General features: G+C 49.4%; 1 protein-coding gene across 11 annotated transcripts in view; it reads left to right on the forward strand.

Moving 5' to 3' along the window:
- ZNF618 (zinc finger protein 618) overlaps positions 1-25,128 on the forward strand; it is a 111,744-nt gene that overhangs the window by 43,441 nt on the left and 43,175 nt on the right. For 8 of the 11 annotated variants that reach the window (XM_042835856.1, XM_042835854.1, XM_042835857.1 and 5 more), the window contains exons 3-6: positions 5,225-5,481; positions 8,985-9,080; positions 11,627-11,704; positions 19,320-19,358. In XM_042835856.1, coding sequence (XP_042691790.1) covers positions 5,225-5,481; positions 8,985-9,080; positions 11,627-11,704; positions 19,320-19,358 — 470 coding nt within the window. The remainder of the gene's footprint in view (positions 1-5,224; positions 5,482-8,984; positions 9,081-11,626; positions 11,705-19,319; positions 19,359-25,128) is intronic. The other 3 variants (XM_042835861.1, XM_042835863.1, XM_042835859.1) reach the window with 2 other exon arrangements.

The raw sequence follows: 25,128 nt of genomic DNA on the forward strand, positions 1-25,128 counted from the left end.
CTGGAGAAGTATATTGTTAGACCTGCTGCTGCTTTGTCTCTGACTGAAGGCTCTCTGAAAGGGGAGGTGAAAATCAGCACAGCACACAGCTGGTGCAGCATCATGGACTTGCAAAGGATCTAACATGCTAGGACCAAAGAAGTGTGGAGAAATGATGGCTTACTGGATCACTTGTCTTGAGCTCCTCACAGACCCTGGAGTATTCCCCTCTCCATCCTATCTGAGGTTTTCCAGTGTTGTAATTTCACTTTCTCTGCCCACTTGCTGTGATCTGTCGGTACTGTTCTCCCCAAGGAAGCTTGAAACTCAGCCATCCCACGTTGTTCGTTCCTTCAGCACTGCTCTCTTCTGGGCTCTGGAGATGATTGTATTCAGTTGTGAATGGCATAGCTTCAGCAAATTGGTGGCTGAGCTTCAGACCAAGGAGCCTGGCCTGACCCTAATTTTGCTGTACACACTGGCTGGATTTCATGTGTGACCAGAAGAAAGAGTCCTCCGCAGGTGATGCTCTGTTTGCTAGTAGAGCCATCTTCCACCATTGCTGCCCTCCTCATCTGTCTCCAAAGCTGCATGGGAGATGCAACGGAGGCACTGGGGGAACCAGTCTGACCAGTGGTTTCAGTTCTGTGCCATTGGTGTAGGGTGGTTGGATGAAGTAGGACCATGGACATGCTGAGCTGTTAGGCACAGTTCTTTGGCATTGCTAGCAAGTCACCCCATTGCGCAAGTCGAGATCTTGTAGCCTTCAGACAAATTCTCTGCAGTCTGTACACCAGTCCTTCAGAGGCTGTAAGAAGAGATGAAGGTACTGTCTGTGTACCTGTGGGACTACTGGAGAAAAGAGGACTGGGACTGTGTTGCTCCAGTTCCATGTATGTGAAGGTATTCTTCAAACCATGGTGTTCCTCTGAATGCTCAACTGGAGCGAGTCTGCAGTTGAAGCTCTTCCATCTTCATCAAAACAGCGCTGGCACCTCTTAAAGTTAGCGCTGATCATTTATTCCCTTTTCGCCTCAGCCCTTGGGTGCTTTCCCTGGGACGTGAGTGGGATATGGCTCTGCACAGATCTCCCTGATGGTTCCAGGTGATGCAGGGGTGCTCAGTAGAGTGCTCTGGTGCTGCAGGTTTGCTTCCCTCACACCTGGGTACATCTGTCATCTCTTCTGGAAAGCATCAGAAGACACGAAGGATCATAGTTGCGAAAGTCCAGTGGTGCTGTGTGTTTTTCATTTTGTTTTTGAGAGGACCTGCAGACTCTTTTCCAGGTTTCTGTGCTATGAAATCCTGCAGATGACAGTTGCAAAAACTTTTGAGGTACATTGTACACTGAGTACCTGCTCAGGTTTCTAACTTGTGGGGCAGTGGCAAAGCAGCAGTATTGCTTTTAATTAATACCTGCAGAGTTAAGTCACAGATGGGAGCAGCCAGCCCAGCTGGGAAGTTAACTTTCTTGGCAGAGGTGGATATGGAGAGTCAGTGTGTGTGAGGTGCAGAGTTTCTAAGAACCCATCAGACTGATCCTGCAGCTTCATGCCACCAAGCTGGGCTGAGGCACGCAGCCCAGTGCAAGGATGGATGGAGCACCCAGCGCTGGGACTGGCCAGGTGTGGGAGCTCTGGGTTTGAAACCTTTGAGAGATCTGTTCTGCCTGAGCACATCCTTTGGAAAATGGTTGTTCTGGTAGACCACCACCCGTGCTAATATTTTATGCCTCATTTCAGCTGGTTCCAGCTTCCAGCTATGAGCTCTTACTCTTCTGTGCCAAATTAAGGAAAGACAGCGTTTTCTCCCTGCTCCTTTGGTCAGAGCACAGCCCTGTGGCTGCAGTGGCCTGGTGAGTGGGAGATGAGCGCGGTGACTGATGCACCACGTTGTTGAGCGCATTGGGCCACATTGCAGCTGCTCAGAGTGACTGGGATGATTGGTTTTGGTCCCTTTCACAGTCTTGCTTTCTGACTCCACCTCTCCTTGGGTCAGCTGTACGTTTTAGCGGCAGTGATGTCAGATTTAACTCCAGAGCATGAATAAATCTGCCCTAAATCAGCCACTTTGGAAGCCCTCTGGAAATACCTCTGCTCAGTACATGTTGAGGGCAGCATTTTACCTTACTACACTTGGCTCGTTTGTGTCTCTGGGCCGTGTACTGATTTATGGCTGGATATTGCAAAGCCAGGCGTTGTCAGAAGCTCTCTTTTATTTCTGTCGATCTTCTGCTCAGAAAGCTGTATGCATAACCTCAGTGCTGGCTCTGCAGGCTCTTACTTCCACGTCATTGGGGTCCTGCATTGATTTTTGTGTTGTTCTGTGCAGGACTGGCCTGTACAAGTTGTGCCATCACACTGAGCTGTTTTGCCCTCAATGGAGGTGAAAAGCCAGCTTTTACAGACTGCTTTTCTGCTTAACAGTGAGAAGTGTATTGCTTTGGTTTTGGTCTTCCTCCCCTGCCCCCAGGGGGAGGATGGTTCTCCCCAGGACCGACAGCTTTTGCTGCCTTTTTCAGTGTTTTGCATTTCACACCTTTGCTGTGTGATTGATTTACAGTTGATCCTACCCTCTGTACTCACTCCTGGCTGCTGCCTTTGCCGCATCTCTGGAGCAGGCACTCAACTGCATTGCTGTCAGCTGAGATTGATGGACCTTTTTGGACATCCAATAATATTACCATAAAGAACTTCCAATTTTCAACCACATTTTCTCTGTCTTAATTCATCTTTCTCGCTTGTGAAAGCCCTGGATGATTTTGGGAGTATGGAGGAAAACGTGTGAGGAGGATGGGAATGATTGCGAAGGCAGGTCAAGGCTGATTTGCTCTGTTTAGGGGCTATTAATTGCACATTCCATTCCGTAATGAGAAGAGGGAATGAATAATAAAATATCTGGTGATACAATGTGATTGACCCATTTTGAGATAGCAGCTACATGTCCATGAGGAGGTTGTGCAGTAATTATTGCTGAAGATTGTTCTCTTCATCTGCTCTTTCATCTCAGCCTCCCAGCCTTACCCACTGAGCACCTTCTCCTCCACTTGCAGCGTTTGGATTTGTCTTCCAGCTCTGTCACCAGAATCTAAAAGCATTGCAAGAGTTGTTTTTGTTAATTTGTGCTTTCTTCTGACTTCCTGTGATGTTCCAAGCGGTGGGATTTTCCTTCTTTTTCATTATTGTGTGATACAATAACTCTCATCCTGAAGTTCAGCCTATTTTTCACTTAGTTTTGTCTGTTGCTTCTACTTATAACTTTTCCTGTCAGCTGTTCTGGTTGTTTATGACTTTAAGTAATGTCCCAGACTCTTTAAAATCTCCAGTTTGTACAGTCTAAGCTCTTGTTACGTATTTACTTCATCTGATTTTGTACAACTGAACCAGCAATTATTTTATCATTGCATTGTGTGTTGGAATTTATTAATAACCAGTCTTGAAAACAGGAAGCCCAGAACAAGTGGTGGGATGGTGCACTTGGAAACGGAGCTGCACCTGGTCTTGTCTGCTGTACTTAAAATCCGTCTTTTGCCACCACAGCACTTTTCTTGGTAAATCGAATCTGCTGATGTTATCCCACAGCTTTGGGGTGCATTGGTTTCTGCCTTCTCTTGCGGCGAGTTAAGAGTTTATTTATGTACTTTAGGTTGGATGTTAGGAGGAAGTTTTTCATACACAGGGTGGTGAGGCACTGGAGCAGGTTGCCCAAGGAGGCTGTGGATGCCCCATCCCTGCAGGCATTCAAGGCCAGGCTGGATGTGGCTCTGGGCAGCCTGGGCTGCTGGTTGGTGACCTGCACACAGCAGGGGGTTGAAATGAGATGATCATTGTGCTGCTTTGTAACCCAGGCCACTCTAGGATTCTATGATACTTTGTTTAGATTCTTTTCTCCCATGAGTTTCTGGTTCTCAATTTCCAAGATAACAACACACTGTTTCCTTCATCTGCTCCTAAAGAATGGACCCTTGCTTTCCTCACCCATCTTTCCTGGCCCACCACACCTTCTCTGCCATCTCTGATGCTTGCATCTGCCCATAACTTAGTCTCCCTGGAAGCTGTTACCATAATACATAGGTATCCAGAGAAGGGCAACGAAACTGGTGAGGGATCTGGAGCACAAGTCTTATGAGGAGCGGCTGAGGGAGCTGGGATTGTTCAGTGTGGAGAAGAGGAGGCTCAGGGGAGACCTCATTGCACTGTACAACTTCCTGAAGAGAGCTGTGGTGCAAAAGGGTCTGGCCTCTTCTCTCAGGCAAATAGTAGGACCCAAGGAAATGGCAAGAAGTTGTACCAGAGGAGGTTTAGGTTGGGTATTAGGAGAAACTTTTTCTCTCAAAGGGTGGTCAGGCACTGGAATGGCTGCCCAGGGAGGTGGTGGAGTCGCCGTCCCTGGTAGTGTTCAAGAGGCGCCTGGATGAGGAGGTACGAGATCCGGTTTAGTAGCTTGTGGCACTGGTAGGAATGGGAGGGTGGTTGGACTGGATGATCTTGCAGGTCGTTTCCAACCTTGTGATTCTGTGATTCTGTGATCCTCTTCAGTCATCACTGTATGTTAAGCACAGCCATATGAGAACCATAAGGTGAGGGTCAAGTTGCTTTGAAGGGCTAAAAGAGAGTCTGCAAGACTAGGTTACTCCATGGAGGAATGCATGAAGGCAGAGTGAGCTCCGAATTAAAAATGCTGGGGACATTCAGCATTTCCTCTGCATGAGTGGGCTGCTCCTGGCACAGCACTGGGGGTTGGGACTGCCCATGTTGACCTGCCTGGTCCAGTTCTGTGCTCCTGTTCAGTGATTCACACAGAATCACAAAACGGCCAGGGTTGGAAGGGACCACAAGGATCACGAAGCTCCAACCCCCTGCCACAGGCAGGGCCACCAACCTCCACGTTTCATAACAGCTCAGGCTGCCCAGGGCCCCATTCAGCCTGGCCTTGCACACCTCCAGGGATGGACGGGGCATCACAGCCTCTCTGGGCAGCTGTTCCAGCACCTCACCACTCTCTCTGTAAAGAGAGATTCAGGCTGTTTTCAACTGCTACTGTTGTTTGTGTTGTTTAAGGTTATTTTCAGTATTGGCAGGTGGTTTTATTACTTTTGTCTAGTTAAATTTTTATTATTTACCCAATGTGACAGTCACTTTAAAGAAACTGCATTAAGCAAAAGTACCTTTTATTAAGTTCTAGTTGTTAGAAGTGAGTGCTTGAAAATTAGAACTCATTTTTTCCCTGTTTTCCCCCTATTCAGGGAGTGTTTGAAGAGGAGCCCACGGAGCCCAAAAGCAGAGGGCTCCGATTCGGTGACATCTCAGTCCTCACCCAGTGAAGAGGCTGGAATGATGACTGAGGTGAAGGTGAAAACAGAGGTACCAGATGACTACATCGAAGAGGTGATCTGGCAGGATGACACCAAAGATTCCAAGAAGAACATAAAAGACGGGCCGGGAGATGTGCCAGCCGAGATCTGCGTGGTGATCGGAGGGGTCCGCAACCAGCAGACGCTCGGTAAGCTGCGGGTCCGTGCGTCCCATCCCTCAGTGCCCCGAGCCCTGGTGTGGGGGCAGGAAAGGTGCTCTGGAGAGCTGCTCTGGGAGGCTCTGCTGGATGCGCTGGAGCCAAGGGGCGCTGCAGTTCCTGGCTCAGGATGGTTGACTTTATTTAAATTATTGCTTTCTTTTGGTGTCTGATCACCACTAAGGACTCAGCCATGATAAGGATCACTGTAAGAAAGATAATGGTGTCATTTGATGTGTTAAATCACTTGTCCATCAGTTGAATAAAATTCATGGTGAAGCCAGGGCTGCTGCCAGGTATGTTGGTCACAGGTGAGGAGGAAAGCAGGAGAGGAAGTTGGAATATTTCGAGGAGAGTTGCCCTGAGGCAACAAATGCTTCCTGTAAATAATAAGATTTAGATTAAAAACAGTTTCTGCAGTTTGCTGTTCATTTGTTTGCTTTTCTTGTAACCTTGTGGGAATGATTTCAGCTGTTAGCTGGCTGTGGTGCACCACTTCCAAAACAGTAAAGCAGAACTTCCTGTCCTCACCCCACCTATGGCTGTGATGAGAAGAATCCTTTTCTTCTCCCTGTGATCATCACACTGTCCTCTCCCACTGCACTGGGAATGTCTGGAGTCCTGGAAGAGGCTCTGCTCCTGCTGAAAGGTTTCTTCCTCTGGCTGTGATGTAGAGCAGATCCCAGCCATTGAGAGCAGAGGCAGCTGCTGATACAAAGAAGAGGGAGGTCAGACCAGGTTTCCTTCAAGGGAGGAAGCTGACTTGAGCTGCCTGGTGTTGCTGTTGTGGTTGGTTTGTCTTGCAGAGGGAGGGAAAAGAGGCATTGATGGTAGATTTTCTCCTGGTTTTTGCTTGATCACTGTTGTTAGAAAAAAACCCTGGAGAGTGTCGTTAGCTGGGGATTATCTTGTGAGAGTCCTTGTCCCTGTCTTCCCTTTTCCAGTAGGACAGCTGTTTAGAATGGAAGAGCAGGAGGTCACTGCTGGTTATGCAGGATCAGCCTTTAAGGAAGGCCTAAGAAGCCTGAAATCGGCTCCAACTTAGAAGTCTTCTAATGTGGAGGGAACACTCTGTGTACTTTCAGGTCTTTTTGTGCCCTCACAGCTCTTGAGAAGCTGAAGCCTGATGGGCCACCCTGAAGCACAGGAGTGTTCCCAGCGCCCCAAGCCACTGAGCAGAGGCAGCAGGAACTTCTCTCCCAGCTGCATGGAACTGGGTGTCTGTCACACCTTGTCCCCACTCTGCTGGCTGGGCTCTGCAGGTGGTGTCCTCAGAGGATGTGGTTTTCAGCTGAGGTTGTACAAAGCAGGGAGTGGATTTTTGCTGTTGGCTAGTCTGGATGCACACAGCACACCCCGACTGATGGGGATGGGGATGGGCTGGGGATGATTTCCCTCCCCATGGGGTGAGGGATGGGGGGTTATTTGTTGGTTAGCAAGTGGTGGTTGAAAGCCCAGAAAGTAAACTGGAGAGCTACTCTTTGGAAGTGCTTCTTGAAATGGTGTGTGTGTGAAATGAAGTATTTGTTATTTTATAGCCTCACGCTGGGCTTCTTTAAAGGCAACTCGGTCCTGAGGCCATTGGCAGTCAGCAGCCAATCCCTTTGTGCAAGGAGCATCCTAAGTGCCCCCATTCATCCAGCCCTTCACATAATTCTCGTCTGTTGGGGAGGTGACTGAATAACTTTTCTGTTTGGCCACCAAATACTTGTGCTGTGTTGACCAACCCTGGTGTCCAGATACCAATTCCTTCTGGTTTCTTGGAGCTGGCTCCCAGTCAATTCTTCTGGTCCTCTCCATCCCCCAAAGAAACCGTAGACAGGCACTATTTCCATGGCCACTGACATCTGTGGAGCTCACAGGAGAAATGTCCCATGCCTGCTGCTTTGCTGGTGATTTTGGCTGCTGCTTACGGGCAGCCTATGATCACAGAGAGCTGAGGATGCTGGTGTTCCCCGCTGCCAAGCAAAGGCTCTGCATGCTCACTGGTCCTTGCAGGAGATATTCTCCTGCAGTAGTTGTTGTGATGTGATCTGGTAGTCCTGGGTCGAAATCACTTCAGCTGTGGAGAAGGGCAGCACTTTGGTAGGATTGTCCACCCTTTCATCGGGGAAACTGAGAGTTCAGGTGTTGAAGATGGTTATTTTCGATAGAAATTCATGGCGTAGGATGAAGCAGAGAGTCAGAGCCCCTCCATCCTCTGGAAGTGCCCCTCAGGCCGTGTCCTCGTGGTGCTGTGAGGACAGGCAGCCGAGCACAAGTGGCTTTGGTGACAGACAGCAGATTCCCTGGGGGCTCAGTGGTGGGGCTGCACTGTGTCATGCACTGCAGGGTTTGTGCCTTTGTTTTGAGCTGCACATCTCCTGTAGGCTTCTGCTGTCTTCATGGTCTTGTCTGCTCCTACCAGGAGTTTATAAGGGAGATTCCCAGCTCAGCTGCTGCTGCTCTCTTGCAGTGTTCTGATCAACTGAGGCCTCATGCATCCATCTCCTGCCTGGCTGCAGGGTCCCGTGTCTCTCCCTGAGCTCTGCACTACTCCAGTCTCTGTTCCAAGGTTTGCGGTGGCTGCACAAGAGGTTCACAGCCTGGCTGAAGGCGCAGTGCTGATGTTTGTGCTTTTGGATTGCTTGCTTTTCGTCTGCTTTTCCACAGAAATCTCACAAGCCCCAGGAGTTCCCCCTTGGGGCACCCCAAGCAAAGGAAGCCAGATGGGCCCTCTGCTCCCCGTACCAGGCCGTGGCCCTGTGCCTCCACGTTTCTGCTCCCAGCCCAGTCAGCAGCCCTGCTGCTCCCTTCCTGTCATGCTCTTCATAGCTCCACGTGCTGACCTCAGCCAGGGCCACTCAAATAGCCGCAGCACATCAGCATTTGGCAGGGCAGGGCTGGGAGGGCAGGGAGGCTGAGAAGTTCACCTCAGAGCCATCTAAATTACAGGGGAAAATTAAGAGGTATTGACGTTTCAAATCAAGAGAAGGGGTGGGCTGCTGGCCAGGTGTTGGGTCACTGTGTGACACTGGGGATACCTGAGCATTGGTGTTTTGGAGGGCTGTTTGGAGTTACCTGTGAGATGATGAGGAGAAGCTTTATACAAGGCTGTTGAAGCTCTCAGCATGGTCCCTGCTTTACAAGAAGTATTTTGGAGAGGATTTTTCAAGTAAAATCAGAAGCGCTTCTGAGACAGAGTAAAGAGTCAATCCTTCTGGTTTGGGAGTGTCAATCTAACATACATGTGCTTGATTTGTGCCATGACACTGATCTCTCACGTGTTGAGCTGCTCAGGGCATGTAATTCCTGAGCACTTTGGATTCTCCCTGGTTAAACCCACAAAATAGTGCTGCAAAAACTTAACCTCTGTGCAGCCTCTGACAGTTTGTTACTAAGCCACAGGGACAGATGGGTCTCGGAAATTTTTGATAGGCATCGGCCACCCTTATCCTTTGGAAGTGATCCACTTTAAGGGCTCCTTTCTGATTTATTTTTTCTGCACAATTTAGATGGAAAAGCAGTGGAACGTGGCTCTCCCGTTGGATATACACGAAATCGATATTCAGGGACCTGGATTTTTGACCATGCATTGAGATACACGTCTGGTATGTGATGGAAGGGTGTGAAAGTCTAATCAGGGAGCAAGAGAAGGCTCTGAATGCCCCGGGTGTGTGCCCAAATTCCAGCTGCAAGGCTCAGCAGGAGCCTGGCCAAGCTGAATGCACCAACTAACCCAAATCTTTCCCCATCTCCACTCCTGCAAACAGCTTTAACCTGCATGACGCATCCCAAGGCTGGCAGAGCCCACTACAAACAGTGACTGCAGAGGCAGCGTCAAAGGCAACACAGGCATGTTCTCTGTAAGACCTTACCAAGTGATGCCTTTTCCTTTGCTTTACCTTCCCTTCACTCTGACATGTTATTGTGGCAAATCGTCCCTCCTTTCTCTCGTTCTGGGACCTGTGCCTCTGCCCCCGCCTGGGTGGCTGCTGGATTTTCTCCCTGTCCCCACGTGGGTCATCCTGCTGCGCCATCTGCATGCAGGAGGTGGGGAGAGGTCCGCTGGAGGAGCTGACTGCAGCTTCCCCCACACTGCACGTGAGACCTGGGTAGTTTTGGGGGGATGATATGTGGCCGTGGGACATGCTGGGCCACCTCCTGTCCTTACTTCCCAGGCAGAGTCCCTTGTGCATTTTGGTTTGTGTCAGGGAGGGAGAGCACTGCAGTCACTTGTATGGGGGTATATTTTCTTGAAGAACCTCTGCAGAAGCAAATGCATGTATGTGCTGTAGACTATCTGCAGAGGAAGGGAGGAATGCAAGAAACGCAGGGAAAAAAGGTCAGCCTAGAGCCCCTCACTGCTTTTTATTTTCTTTTTTTTTCCCCAGTGCTCTGTATGTGCACAGTGCTGCTTTAGGGGTGCAGGTGGGCGTCAGTCTCATTTTGCTGTTGGTACAGCTGAACCTCAGCTATTGTGCAGAGTTCAGGATTGGTAGGGCCTAAGTGAGAGGAGTGTGCTCATCTTGTGGCTGCGCTTTCTTTGGGGCTCCAGCTGGAAGAGTTTGCAGAAGAGAACTGTGAAGGTTGGTGATTAACATCATCAGTCCTCAAGCATGGAAGATAGGTCTGGCAGATGCTGTTGACTTGCTGATATCCTGGATTTCACTCAGGAAAACCCTTGCAGAGTGACCACTGTTGATGACTGGCGATGACACCATCCAGGTGTATCTGTATGCATGAAACGCAGCTGGCTGTGATAACTAGGAGGCTGTGGAGCAGTTGAGACATGGTGAGCTGGCTGCAGGAGGGGTGTGGTAGAATATTTTGTCAGGTGTGTGCTCCTGTGTATCAGACTGTAGCCAGTTGCCTGTTCGAGCATCACTCCTCGTAAGCTCAAAGGACAGTCTGAAGTGATGCTGGCATGCTGGACAGGGAATTCTGTGCTCTCTGAGTTGGAAGGAGGGTTGTTTTCTTCCCAAGCTGTAAGCAACGGGACATGGGAAAAAAAGAATGTGAGCGTAGTGTGTTCAGAAAACACTCTTGATTTTGTTCCTTTGTCTCAAGTGGCACTGGTAAGTACTGCTGTGAGATGGTGCTTGGGAGCGTTTGTTTGCATGTGGGTGTGAATCTGTGGGTCATCTCTGAGTTTTGCTGTTTCCCATGGTCAGGAAAAGGCTGTTCTGAGGTTGCATGCGTGTCCATGGAAGGAAGCTGTGCTCGTACTGAGTGGCAGCTCAGCCCTGCTTTGTCCCAGCGCCCCTTGCAGGAGGTGCTGCCCTTGCTCTGTGGGTGAGGACATGCAGGATCGGTTTCTCGCCCACTGATGGACAGCTGACAAATGCAACACATTTTGCAAGTGAGGGCTTGAAAGGCTGATTTATAACCTGTTTGCCAAGAAAGGTTGAATTGTCTTAAATGATAAATCTGAGGAAATTTGTGTCTGCCTGTCTGATAAACAGAAGAGACTGAATTCATTGCGTGATTTCATCATTACAAATGATTCTCCCAGCTCTGTTCCTCTGGTTTCATTTCAAATGACTGTTTGCAGATGTGTGTTTTCTGGAATTAGATACACAAATTGAGAAGAGAGACTGTTGTGGTCATGTGATTTTCCTTAAAAAGGTCAGAAGTTCTATTTGTATCTATTTGGTTTCCTCTGGGTGGATATTTACCAAATCTCCATGGGTTTCCTGAGAAATTTGTGCATTGTACATTTCTTGAGAAATTTTGAAAACTGCTTGCCTGAAGATAACACGCTGCCTTCTTTTTTCAGTCGGAAAGCTCTTTTTCCCATATACTGGGAACTTACTGAAAAGTAATTCAAGGTTATTTCTGTCCATAGGAAATATTAGTCATTATTATAAAATTATAAGTCGTGCTATTTTGAGAGAGGTCCTTTCATGTTAGCAAATTTATAAAGTTGTACTGAAAATGTGAGTTCGGGGTAATGTGCCATGGAATCTTAAATAAGGCTGAAAAAAGCATCGAGTCTGGGATAGTGATTTCCTGCACTTATCTCCGTGAACCTTCCAAAAATTACTTTGCTGCAAACTGCATTCTTTTGTCCCTGGTTTATGGATAAGTAAATTGTGAGGCTTTTTTTCCTGATCTAATATGGTGACGTATACCTTTCTGTCTTGTTTTTTTTCAGGGTCTTATGAGTGTGGAATATGTGGGAAGAAATACAAGTATTACAACTGTTTCCAGACCCATGTGCGAGCGCATAGAGGTATCTCTCTCCTGCTCAAATATTTGGGAATCCTGGGGTAACATTTAGGCTCAGAGAGTGTCTCTGAGTAGGCCTTGAAGGTTGCTCTTTGCTTCTCTGTTGGGTGGCCTGTGCACGGGCTGAGCTTGGTGACTGGCTGAACGCTGCAGCTTTACGCTCCAGCAGTGAAATTGTGATCAGCTGCTGTGCTGGGAGCACTGGGGTAGCCACAGCATTTACTGCATGGGGCTCTTTGGGGCAGTGTGTGCCAGCTGTGTGCTGGCAGAGCTGTAGATCACAAGGCTCTCCCATGAGACAAACTCCCATGCCAGCCCCAGGGGTGGGCATCTGCCTGAGGTGTTCTGGTCCATCCCTGCAATGCATGAATGGAGGACAGTGACAGTCCAAAGCAAACTTCAGGCCTTCAGGATGTTCATACAGGCTCAGAAGGTTGCTTTTCTTTATAAAAGAGGATTACACGTGGTAAAACACATGAGGTGCTGATTCAATTGCTGTTTCTGGATGCCCATAGCACAGGTTACTAAGTTGGGTATCTCGCTTTGTTAGGCAATGGTGATGCCCCTGTGTTTTCATATACACATCAAAATGATGCTTGAAATCACCCCCGTGGTCTTGCTGAGGTCCAAATGTGTTGTTTGCATGAAATGTCTTATGCTCAGTCAGAAGGGATTTTTATTTTATTTAAATTCTCTGTAAGCCTGGCCAATCTCAAGTTATTTAATTGCAGAGGTGGGAAAGTCTTGCTTGACTGTTTCATAGGCACTTGCAGCTACATCGGTGTTTTTACATCAGTGAAAAGTGGAACTTCTCAGTGTTTGTATTTTCTTTCACCCGAGTTGAGCAGTGTGTGTGTGTGTCAGATTTGTAGGAGCATCTGTTGTCACTAGCAATATCACTGCATTTGGTCTTCCATTAAACGATTGACTGGAATGTCTGGAGGAGTGCAAGGGGATCTCCCAGTGAAAACTGAAAATCCAGGAATAATGAATGCTAAGTATTACTTTCGGTGTGTTTAAACTCTCAGAAGTCAGTAACTGTACAGCTGAAAAGCAAACATGCACCCATGACTTGTCAGTGTTCCATCACATAATACATCCTTCAATTGCTTGGTTGTGTAGCCCTTGTGTGCTGTTTAACACCATAGAGCTTCTTCTCTGTCCTTAGATACATGCAGAATTGATTTTTAACTCTGGTTTTTCTTTCTGAATACCAAGAAAATTCCTAGAAGTCCTTTAAATACTGCTGCAAAGGAGCTCAGCAGTTGAAGAAAAAAATCCATAAAATAATAGAGCGCAGCAACTGTCCCACATAGCATGGGAGAAGATCAGGTTTGATACCATCTAAGGAACCTGAATGTGCAGAAGTCTGTGTGACCCAATGGGATGCATCCTAGGGTCCTGAGAGAACTGCTGGATGAATTGCTATGGCATCTCCATCACCTTTGAAAAGTCATGGCAGTCAGGTGAATGGAAAAGGAGAACCAGAACCCCCATTTTCAAAAGGGTAAGGAGGAGGACAAAGGGGACTGCAGGCTGGTCAGCCTCACCTCTGTGCCCTGTAAGAGGAGCAGATCCTCCTGGAAAGCATACTAATGCACGTGGAAAACAGGGGGGTTAATGGAGACATCTAACATAGCCTCACTAAGGGCACGTCATTTTGCCTGACAGAGGTGGTGGCATTCTGTGACGCAGTGACAGCAGTGGTGGACAAGGAAAGTGTAACTGGCATCATCTGCTTGGACTCATCCAAAACCTTTGATCGGTCCCACACACACATCTAAACTGGAGAGATGTGGATTTGATGGATGGACTATTCGATGGATGAGGAATTGGGTTGCCAGAGAGATCAGGACAGGTTGAGAGGAGGGCTTGTGCCAACCATATGAAGTTCAACAAGGTGAGGTGCAAGCCCTGCAGCCCCAGACATCAGCACAGGCTGGGCAGTGGCTGGGTTAGACAGCTTCCCTGCAGAGAAGGGCTCGGGGTTTCCAATGAATGAAAAGCTGAATGTGAGCCAGCAATGTGTGCTTGCAGCTAAGAAAGCCAGCTGTGTGCTGGATGGCATCAAAAGCAGCGCGGGCAGCAGGGCGAGGGAGGAGGGAGGAGAGGGTCCCCTCTGCTCTGCTCTCATGTGATCTCACATGCAGTGCTGCATTCAGCTCTGTGGCCCCCAGCACGACAAGGATGTGGACATGCTGAGGCAGAGGACTCTGCGAAGATGCTCAGAGGTCTGGAGCACTCTGTGGAGACAGGCTGAGGGCTGACTGAGACTAGAGAAGAGAATCTCACCTCATTGCAGCCTTCCAGTACTTACATGGAGCTACAGGAAGGATGGGAGGGACTCTGCCAGGGCTTGTAGTGATAGGACAGCAGTTTCGTACTAAAGAGAGTACATTTAGATAAGATGTTGGGAGGAAATTCTTTCCTCAGAGGGCGGTGAGGCCCCAGCACTGTGCCCAGAGCTGTGCTGCCCCATCCCTGGAGGTGCCCCAGGCCATGGATGGGCCCTGGGCATCCTGAGCTGGGGGACAGCCAGCCCATGGCAGGGGTGGGGATGGGGGCTGTGAGGGCCCTTCAACCCAACTGTGCTGTGAGTCTGTTATTCTGTGATGTATTCATACAGAGGACTTCACTGTTGTTCCGCAGCACTGCAGTAATTTTGCAATAACAATTGCAATATTTAGATTTGAGGCAAGAATTGCTTTTATTTCACTTCTTTCCACCAAGTACCGTGGGGTCCTTACTTCAACAGGAGTTTGTAGGAGCTGTATTGCTGTGAGGTCACCTCCTGTTGTGTGGTTCAATTTATTTGGATTTATATGTTTATTTATATTGATTGTGAAATTAGGCTATGCATCATATGGTCTGGGTGCATCAACATGCACTCATCAAATTGATATCCATAGATTTCTCATGAACTCAGAGAAGACATCATTTTGCTTTCAAAGTCTTTTTAACGTGTAGCTATAGAAGATGGAACTTTTCAAAATTTTCTATGTGGAAATTCATTTGTAATTTTCATGTCAGCAATGGAGAAGCACAAGTTATATTTCTGAAACTTATAAAGTGTTGTTTTATGCTGCTGTAAATTGATGCATGCAGCAGTAACATTTAAAGTGCATTTAAATTGCCCTAAAACAATGAAAATCAAAATGAGATATTTATTCTTGTACACCAGTCAACAAGAAATCAAATTGAAAGCTTGATGCAACTCTGCAAATGTGATTCTTCCAGAAGCAGAGCCCGAGCTGGCTGGTAAAGCACTGCAGCAGTGTACCTGAATGCAGAGAAACAACACACCACTGAACGTGCACATAATGTGTACTGGGGAAAAAAAAGAGGCTTATGTAGAGCAAGGCCCTGTGTCCTGTTACCCAGTGAGAATCAGACACTGAGCTGTACCAGCAACAATGCTGGAAATAGCAGAAGACTGCAGGACTTTTGGTGAAAGATGCATATCTAAGGTTTTATATGGCTTGTATTGACCACCATAACAAACATGAGATAACCTGGTTGATCATACACTGAGGGTGCTGTGCTTCACTCTGCGTGTTCTCCCTGTGAATCTGCAGTCCATGTCTTGGATGAAGCCCTGAAGCACTGGCAGGGCAGCTCTCTGGGTCTGCTTGTCCCCAAGGCACTGCAGGTTGAGCTCCGTTTGCCTCTTACTTGCAGTTAGCAGCTGCCAGAAGGTTCCTTCCATCATTTCTTCTTGGCTGGATGAGGAAGGACCAAGAGCAGGACCTGGCATTCCCTCTATGTCTGATACTTGCTGTGAGCATCACTGCAGCCACCCATCAGTTACCTGAGGGTATGATGACAGGTCAGCTCACCAGCCCCGTGTCAAAGTAGCTGGAGTTACTCTTCCTCTCCTCAGCTGCTTTCTTTCAGGGTTTTTTGGTTCCTCTAGCAAAGTACCTCCTTTAGGTATACCTGTTACCTCTTGTAAAGCTTTGCTGCTTTTTGCTTTCTTGCGCTGTTCCTGTGTCGCTGACTGGACTTGGGGAGCTGTGGGTTGCTCCTGCAGATGGGCAGAGATGGTGATCAATGGCTACTTCTTGTCATGGGAGAGGGGAGAGGTCCAGACCTGATCAGTACAATTATTTTGGGGCAGAACAAATGAAAAAGCATTCCAATAGCCAGTCCTCAGTCAGTGGCACAAATTCTGTCCCCAGGAGGGGAAATGTGAAGGTTCCACATTGCCCCTGCTTTGCACTGGGATATTTCTGAGCTCGGTTGGGCACTGCCTGCTGTCCCGGAAGCAGCTGTAGCAGGGGAGCTGGGGGCTTGTGGCTGCTGCAGGCCTGAGGTCTTTCGCCCTTTCCCTTCTTGTCCTGACCCGTCAGCTCCTTGCTTTGCAAGACCCGGATTTCATGTCTCCTTTGAGCTCAGTTCCACATTCAGACTGTCACTCTGGTGACAGCTCTAAAGAGCAGAAATCATGTTCTTCATTATAGCAGTCGTTTTCAAGAGAAATTGCCTGGATTTTTTTGTATGTGCACCTGAGTCTCCGTGGCAGAGAAGCTATGCTGGAGGTGACTTCCTTTCCTCAGGCTGATTTGGTTTTTGTTGTCTGTGTTCAGGAACAGGTGGTTTCTTGTTGGATAAGTGGCATTCTCTTGTTCATTGAGCATTCCCCGTGGTGCTCAGCGTGGCTGGAGGAACTCAGCCACTTCGCAGTGCCCAGGGTGGGGAGAGCTCTTGCTGGGGAAGCACTGGCTTGCTGGGGTGAGCTCCCACTCTGCTTTGCTCTCAAAGCCCAGATGCAGGTGTTGGAACCCCCCGTAAAGCTTTCTGCCGAGTCAGAAATGTAGGTATGAAGCATCCTCACAGTTGGGCTACCTAGAAAGAGATGAAAAGCCTGTGTTCCTTATCCCATGCCTCCCCAAAACTGAAAAACAAACCCAACAAGTTGCGTTCTTGAGCTGAATGGCTCCTTTGTGAGCTGCTCTGCTCCTCTCCTGCTGCAGAGCTGGAGCTGCAGATTCTGCCTGTGCTGGTAGGAACCATCCAGGGCAAACACTGCGGCTTCGCCTACGGGAAGGCCGGCCTTAGACATGTACAGTGCTTTCTGTTGAGCTGCGTGGGGCTTTTCAAGTCATTAGGAGGTTTGGAGTCTCTTCAGGAATTAGTGAGCTCAGAAGTTTCATTTTGTACAGTTTGGTCAGGTTGGAGCAATGTGAGCAGCGAAACATTGCCGTGTTTTGAGTCAAGAAAGTTATTTCGCTTCTAGGTAACTCAAAAATGGCTGAAATTACTTTATTAGGCTTTAAAAAAAAGAAAAAAAAAGTAAATTTAAGAACGTCTGGGCTGAAGCCAAACAAGTGAAATTTTTACCCAGCAGAGAATTCTTCAGAAAGCAAATGAAAGCAAAAGGCCACGCTGGAGGTTAACCCTTGCAGGATGCATCGCCTCCACTCTGATAAAGGGTGGAAGCTCTCCATTTCCAGATGAACATTTCTGGGCTAAATAATGATTTTGTTGGGTTGTTTCTCCTCATTTTTTAGTGATGTAGTCTGGTTGCTGCGTTGCCCTGAGGAGGGGCTGGCCGGGAGAAGCTGTGTGCACCGCAGTACGGTTGGTGTCTTTAGATGATGTTCATTCCAATGGTCTGAGAACTTCTCAGAGCTTCTGGAGTTTTGCACTGATATTTTATGGGAAGGGTTTCTGCTCAGTTCCCAGAATATGACGAGGAAGATGCCTCATTCCGCTGTGAGTGTGGAAAAGAGTGTTCTTCCTATGTGCCTGTTTGTGGAGTCTGAGTTGGAGCAGTTCCATGAGATAAGAGTAGAAAATTAATGAAGAAATGACTGATCTTGAGCAGATGGTGTTTTTGTTCTGAAGAAACCTGGGTTTCACCTGCATGGTTACCTGCTGCTGAAAAGCCATGCCATATCTGGGGAGATATTTGCCCCCTGTGCCCAGCATCCCTAGTTTTAACTGTGTGCTTCCAGCTCTGCAGCAGATTTTAATTAGAGATACAGAGAGTTTCTTGTGACACAGGAGTTAACATTCTTGCTTTCCAGCTTTCCTGCTGATCTCACAATGTTTCAGCTTTCTCAGAATTTGCTCTTTTGTTTAAAGCTGTGATTACTTGGTCTGAGCCCAAAGGTGATTTAGAATGGGCTGGTAGGGGATTTTTAAGGTTTTTTCTTTATTTTATTTTATTCATTAAGACTTTATCTTATGACTAAGAGTAACAGCGTTTCTTAACACAGTTCAGATCTGCTCCTTAAGCCTTTGCGTGTTGCTTGATGTGTCGCTTGTTACATTTAACTATTTTTAAAATCTATGTAAATGACAGAAATGGTCTGGTGCATGCATAGCATGTATCTTTCCTGGTTTATTCACGTCGTTGCCTGTGAGCACTGGGACAGTATTTTGCAGAACTCCGTTGTGCCGCAGCTATCTGTTCCCTGAAGTGATAGCGGGGAATTCAAACAAGTAGCAGCTGAGGAAAAATGCATGGGTTGGACTTGTGAGGCTTTTTAATCTGGCCCCACTGTTTATAAAGTTGTGCCAAATTAATTGCATGGTGTTTAATCTCACTGCCTAGAAAAGTGATCGCATCGGGCAGGTTAACCAGAAGAAATGTATGAATTCACAAACGCGCAGGCATTTATTTTTCTTCTTTTCAAGAAACAAGAAGGAAATTAAACGCAAACTGTTCATTACTTAAACTTGCAAATTTAAAATTTAAAAATGCTGTGCCATTCCGCAGCTTCGGCTTTCAGAGCGATGTGAGCACGATTCCAAGAGACACACGGAATATTTGGAAATGTGGTTTTGTTAGTAGATAACTTGCAGTATCTGCAGCTTAGGATGAATATGACACACTTCAAAATGGCTTGGAAGTCCTCATCATTTACAACCCTTGACTTGTAATACTGGGTTTTGTTTTCCAGCTTGCAGCTTTGCCCGTTGTGTTCATTCAGGACTTGAATGCGGTCTTTGCTGTGTGCTGCTGGCGTTATTAGAGCAGAGGGAGCATACTGCCATGCGTTCACAGCAAGCCGGGGTGGAACGGCCCCAGGGAGCTTCCTGTGGCTGTGGCCCATCCCTGGCATAGGCTGTGCTGCTGTTGCAGGAGGGGGCACAGTCACTGGAGAGGTGGCAGCAGCCTGGGCCGCGTGTCTCCCATGGGAGCTGGGCTGGGCACAGCGCTGCCGTCTTGCTTTCATAGAATCCTAGAATGGCCTGGGTTGAAAAGGACCACAATGACCATCTTGTTTCAACCCCCTGCTGTGTGCAGGGTCGCCAACCACCAGACCGGGCTGCCCGGAAACGCACGAGGATTTCCTTCAGCATTAATTACAAAGGCACGCCGTGAGCAGCGCCGTGAGACGAGCCGGTCCCTGCAGCCCGTGCTGTACGGCCCTGCTGTGCCTGGGACGGGCAGGATGACGGAGCACGGGGTGCAGCGGAGCCGCGAGGGCTGTGATGGAGCTGCTGCCCGGCTGGGCGCGGAGGCGGCCGGTCCGAGCCCGCTGGGCTCCGTGCAGCGCATTGCTGGGCGCGGGGATCCCTTGCACGGCCCGGTGCAGGACAGCGATGCAGGCGTCGGACGCGGGGCAGAGTCCGCTGTCAGATCTAAGTGCAGCTCTTTCTCTTTGCAGACACTGAAGCTGCCTCAGGTGAAGGAGCCTCACAAGGCAGTAAGTACTCACGGCGCCGTGCGTGCGGAAGGGGGGAGCGGGGCCTGCCGTGTGCGAGCGCCGCGGGCGTTCTGCCCTCGCGGGAGCCGGGGCGGAGGCCGAGGGCCCCGCGGGCCCTTCCCGCAGCTGCGGCGCCGGGTTCGGCCGGCAGGGGGCGCCCCGCGCCGCGGACATGGCGGCGGGCGGGAGAGCAGGCGAGAGGGGGCGGCCGCGCCGCGCGCCTTCGGGTAGCGCTGAGCGTACGGGCCTCGCCGCACCGCCTCGGCCCCCCGACCGTCACGCGGCTTCCAGGCGGCCCGGATCCAGGCTTTGCTGTAGGGTCTTTGAACCTGGACCCCACGGTTTCGCTGAGGAAAGGCGGTGGTGGAGCGGGGACCTGGAGGCGTCGGGAGCGCGGAGCGAAGCGCGGGATGTGGGGGGGAGCGGGCAGGAGAGGGACAGGCGGTGTGAGGGGGAAAACCTTCCCCTAGCGGTGGGCAGCGGCAGAGGTCGTGCCCGCTCCGTCCTGGGAGGCTTTCGGTTAAGGCGCCGGGTGAGCGGCGTGGCCGCAGAGCCGGCTGGGTCAGACAGCTCTGTGGTCTGTGGTCCCGCTGGATGAGAGCTGCGGGTTTCGTTGGAAGGTAAGTGAGCAACCTCAGTGGGTACAGAGGCACCAAGCTGAGCCCGGCTGGATGAGGAAACAAGTTAGCTAATAGTAAAGAGCAGAAATAATGAACGAGAGCAGTCGTGCCACCTTGATCAAACTGCTGCCTGTTTGTCAGGCCGGTCCCGTGAGAAGTGCAGGAGAGATGGGGCGGCCTGCAGGACAGCCGTGCGGCCCAGCAGCTACACAGCCAGCAGCTGCCCACGGAAGGGCTCTGCAGATGGGCTCTCAGCTCACCCAGTGACACGGGTCTGCAGCTCCAGGCACAGACTGGAGGCTGCTTCGCAGGCTGTGCTGTCCGCTCTGGTGTCTCTCGCTCAGTAGCTGCCGTGCTGCCTGCTGGTATTTCTCTTACCTGAGCCTTTCCAGGCTCATCTCATGCTCACTTGCTTTGGATTTTGGCATGGAGCTGTCTATATCCTGAGCATGTTTGTTTGGGCATTATAAGCATCCTTTCTGTCTGAGCTTTGCATGTTTTGTTTTTTTGCTGTAAGTGAACTTTTTCTCTTCTTGCATGGTACAGGAGTGCTTTTGGCTGAGAAACAGAGGGCAAGACAAAGGGGAAAAGAGTGAGGGTTTGTGCCCCTGCTATGTGAGTAGACCCCGCACCATTTGAGCCATAGGAGGGCGTCTGTGACCAATACCTGCCTCTTCTGTTGTGGCTGCTGGCTGCAGCTCAGGGAACTGGAGAGAATGGGAAGTCAGGGGTGTGAAAAATCCCTGGGAGGGGGCAGGAGCAAGAAGCTGCTCTGTGAGCAGGGTCAGAGCAGCAGCCTTGGTAGCTGCAGAGGTGCAGCAGTGAGGACAGGGGCTGCCTTCCATCCTTCCTCGGGGCAGTACGACCCCTGCTATCCCCAGTGCAGGAGATGCGGGGCCCATTGTAAGCAGACACACTCGTTTCCCTCCCAAAATAGTCTCACATAGCTGAAGAGCTGGAGGCAAGAGCAGGCCACCAGAGCAGGGAGATGGTGAGTGGTGCCATTGCCCACCTCTGCAGAAGAGCTGCTGTGTGTGTCGCCTGTCTTACAGCTTTAATGTGGAACAGCTCAGCCAGCACTGCTGTTCCTAACTGCAGATGGTTTCCTGACGAAGTCACCTTCCTCTTTCCCTCCTTGAAATAATTCAGCTGTTTTCTTTCCTCCCTATGCCCTCTCCTCTGGGGCTGGATTCGGTCCCTGGCCTTGCCTTCTTGCCTCTGCATGGCTCTTCTTTGACTCAATGGTCCTCTTGTTTCCTTGTTCCGTTTGCTCCTCTTATATTTTAGGAATTTTTTATTTATCTTTCCTTTCCTGCTATTTTTGTTTTTCCTGCTGCTCCAGTGCCATTCCTCTGCAAGTCGATTTGGCTGTTTACACCCTTTCTATCACAGACATCTGTATTGTTCAAACCTTCCTTTGCTATTTTGATCTTGTTGGGAACTTCTAGATTCTTAGGCTCTGCAAGCGAGGTTTGCTGTCTTTTTCCAAAATTTCTTAGTATTTAACAGTTAAGGCAGGATCTTGTTCTCTCCAATGTGCTTCTCCATGGGTCTTTGGGGCATAGAGTGCATCCATTCAAAACTTACTGAAGAGGATCCCCCTTGTCCAGCAGCAGATCCTTGGCAGTGGTTCAGGTAGCTCAAACTGCAGGTTTTTGAGAGATGTTCACGTTTTCCCCATGGTGACTTTTTTGGAGGCAGCTGTTCCAGCCACAGCGGACACCTGAGGAATTTGGGGGCAGTGGGGACGCATCTCCAGTCTGCAGAGCACAGTATGTGGTTGTGTCCCACCCAGCCGTGGTGGCAGTCAGCTGTGCTGTGCTGCACTGCTAAACCCCAAGGGCAGGGAGAGCTCTTTGCTCTTGGGAAGCACCATCCCCACCCTGCTGTGCTGGGTTTGTGAGCTCTGCTTGTCTGTTGGATGGTGGTGGGTTTATGCAAGGGGCTGGAGGGCTGCGGGAGGAGCAGGCTGCTGCAGGCTGGGCTGGCTGCTCTGGGAAGAAGGAAGCTATGGAGTGAGCAGGGCCACGGCTGAGGCCACTTCTTTGTTTGCTGCTTAAAGAGGAGATGCTGGTGTTTAGACTTTCTAGGTGGGAAGGCGCTTAGAAGACTCCCTTGAGGAAAAGCTGTTGGTTATGTGCAGCTGTTGGGGTTTTTAGTCTATAGATTTCCTCTGGGACTCACTTTTCTTATTTGAACCCATTCTTTCCAGAGATCTGTGGTGCTGAGGAGAGAGAGTGCTCTTGGGGACGCGGTTGCATGGCATTGGGAGCTTCTTTTTAGCTTTGGCTCAAGGTCCAAGACCAGAATTCCCACATGTAGAGAGAAGAAAACAATACAACCCACAGTGCTAATGTGTTAATAGAGACTTGTCGAGCTGCCACCAAATTTGACTGATAGGGAAGAAGGAAGGAGAGAGGTTTTGTAAAGAAAGCCTTCTTTGATATTTCTTCGTGGACAAGGATGGCCAGTTTGACTGACTGTTCCCGTGGAAAGGCCTGGCAGTCATTTCTGAGATGTTTTCACATCTGTGTTATTTGCTCCAGACTTTTCAAAGTCCTCAGGAAGAAGGTGTTTGTACAAGATGTGCACCATCATTCTCCATGGAAATTCCATTCATGGTTAAGGGAGTTTGAAACTTTGTGAAAACAGTCTCCCTCCTGCTGCTCACATACCATGGGAAATTCTTGGCAACCTGAGAGATAGCTAAATAAAACCACTGGCAAGCAGAGGTCCCCAAACCCTTCCCAGCAGGGATGGTGCCAGCAGTGTGGCTCCAGGCAGCATCACCTTGGTGTGAGCAGGTGCTTTGCAGGTTGCCTTCAGTGCACATTTCACATTTTAGGGGCAAGAGTTAGGCTGTGACCGTTGTTGAATCAGTGACTGCTGAGTGCTTGCCTAGTGATTGCTGAGCCACTTCCCATCATTTATCAGCAGTCCCAGGTGAATGGAGACTTGCCAGTGTGACACCCAGCTACAAGAAGAGTTGGAAGGTGGATCCAGGAAAAAGCAGGATGTCAGCTTGACCTCGGTGTCAGAGAAGGTCATTGTGCAGATCATCTTGGGTGTGCTCATGCAGCGTGTGCAGGTCAACCAGGGGATCGGGCAGCATGGGCTCAGAAAGGCAGGTCCTGCCTGACTAACCTGATCTCCTTCTATGACTGGGTGACCCACCTAGTGGGTGTGGGAAGGGCTGTGGATACAGTCTACCTAGACTTTAGTAAAGCCTTTAACCGTGTCTCCCACAGCATTCTCCTGGAGAAGGTCTTGGGCAGGTCAGTGCTCTTTGCTGGTTGAAGAGCTGCCTGGAATGGCTGGGCCCAGAGAGTGCTTGTGAACGGAGTTACATCCAGCTGGTGACAGGTCAAGCGGTGCACATCAGGAATGGATACTGGGGTTGACCCTGTTTAACTTGTTAACTGGTGATCGGGACGAGGGAACTGAATGCACCCTCAGTGAGGGTGCAGGTGACATCACATCGGGGTGAACACTGATCTTCCTGAGGACAGGAAGGCCTGGCAGAGGAAGGCACAGGCTGATCAATGGGCTGAGACCAATGGGTCAGTGTGGGGAAGGGGAGCTCAGGGGAGATCTCAGTGCTCTCTGCAACTGCTGACAGGAGGTTGTGGTGAGGTGGGGTCAGCATCTGCTCCCAGGTAACAGCGATAGGACGAGATGATGGCCTCATGTTGTGCCGGGGGAGGTTCAGGTTGGGTATTAGGAAAATTTTCTTCTCATAAAGAGTGGTTGGGCATTGACCCAGGGAGTGGTGGAGTCACCGTCCCTGGAGGTGTTCAAGCACAGGGTGGATGTGACACTGATGGAGAAGAGTTGCACCTTTCCTGGAATTTTTAATAGTGATACTGTGAAAAGTGGGAAAAGTTAGAAAGAAGTGATTTGCAGAGCATGAATTTCATCTGTGGTGTGCTGATCGGTGTGGCTGAATCCAGGCAAGCCAGCTGATGACGTGGTTTGATCTGCTTTTTTGAGGGCCATGATGCCCAAGGTGTAGTAATTTAAAAGCAGGCGGTGCTCCCAGGCATGCAGGCTGCTCCGTGATGCAGGCACTGCCCCAGCCATGTACTCTGCAGAGTGCCAGGAAGTAACAGGGAAAGAAGTTCCTCTCAGAACTGTTTGTACAGTTCTGTTCAAACAGTTCCCTTGCTTTCCTTCCTGGCAATGTCACACTTTGTCACTGTGGCAAATCTGTGGCACTTACTGCAGGTTTGAAGACCGCTAATGGTCATTTCTGGCAAATCCTGTTCTTTCTGTCTCCATCCTCAACTTCTGTTTACATGTAGTGCCGGATAAGAGGCTAAGCCGAATTTCGAGCAGTTTCTCAAGAGCAGATGCTTACAGCAGGTGCTTCTGCCGCCTGCAGGTTACTGCTGTGCAGCTCAGTGGACCCCACTATGCAGGAGGTGCAGTGCGCAGATCCTGCCTGCAAACCCAGACCGTTGTGTGCCTGGCAGCTCATTGATTTGTTCTTTAAATGCTGGCAGAAATGGAAGCGGTTTTCTTAATGTGTTCGTGCATCCTGTGAACAGCCCCATAGGCTGAGAAATCATGGTCCAGATCCAATGGATCCCAGCACTGACCCAGATAACACGACTGCTTTTTTTACCTTGCACCAGTCTGTTGTGTTGGAGCCCATTTCTCCTGTTTGCAAAGAATTTTTGAACAGTCTTGCAGGTGATGCTGTTTACCAAATGTTTCAGACCAAAGTTCCCAACTTAGAGCAACTTTTTGATGTATTATGAATTGCTTTTCTTGTTAACGAGTGCTGCTTTACTGCATTGGACGTATAAAGCTTTTATAATGGAAGGCTTACTCAGGTGTTCATGTCCTACAGAGAGAAAAACAGATCTCTCCTCCAGGAAAGGGAGCACAGCTGGAAATGAGGGGAGTTGTTTTTTTGATACAGTCCAGGCTTCAGCATCTCTGCAGCTCAGAACTGGCCCTTAATGAGAGACTGAGAAGTGGGTGGGCTGCACTCTTCTTACCTGCAAAGCTAGAAGCTGATGGAAATCATGCTGCTATGGTGAAATGATGAGGAGTGCTTCAGCTCCAGGGCCACCAGTGCAGCCTGGGGATGGAATGCTGGTCAGCAAGCCTTACACGTGCATTCAGTGGCACACAAGAGGAAACAG

The sequence above is a fragment of the Centrocercus urophasianus genome, unplaced genomic scaffold, assembly GCF_019232065.1.
Source record: "Centrocercus urophasianus isolate 14NV4802_14NV808 unplaced genomic scaffold, USGS_Curo_1.0 seq_55, whole genome shotgun sequence".
NCBI lineage: Eukaryota > Metazoa > Chordata > Aves > Galliformes > Phasianidae > Centrocercus > Centrocercus urophasianus.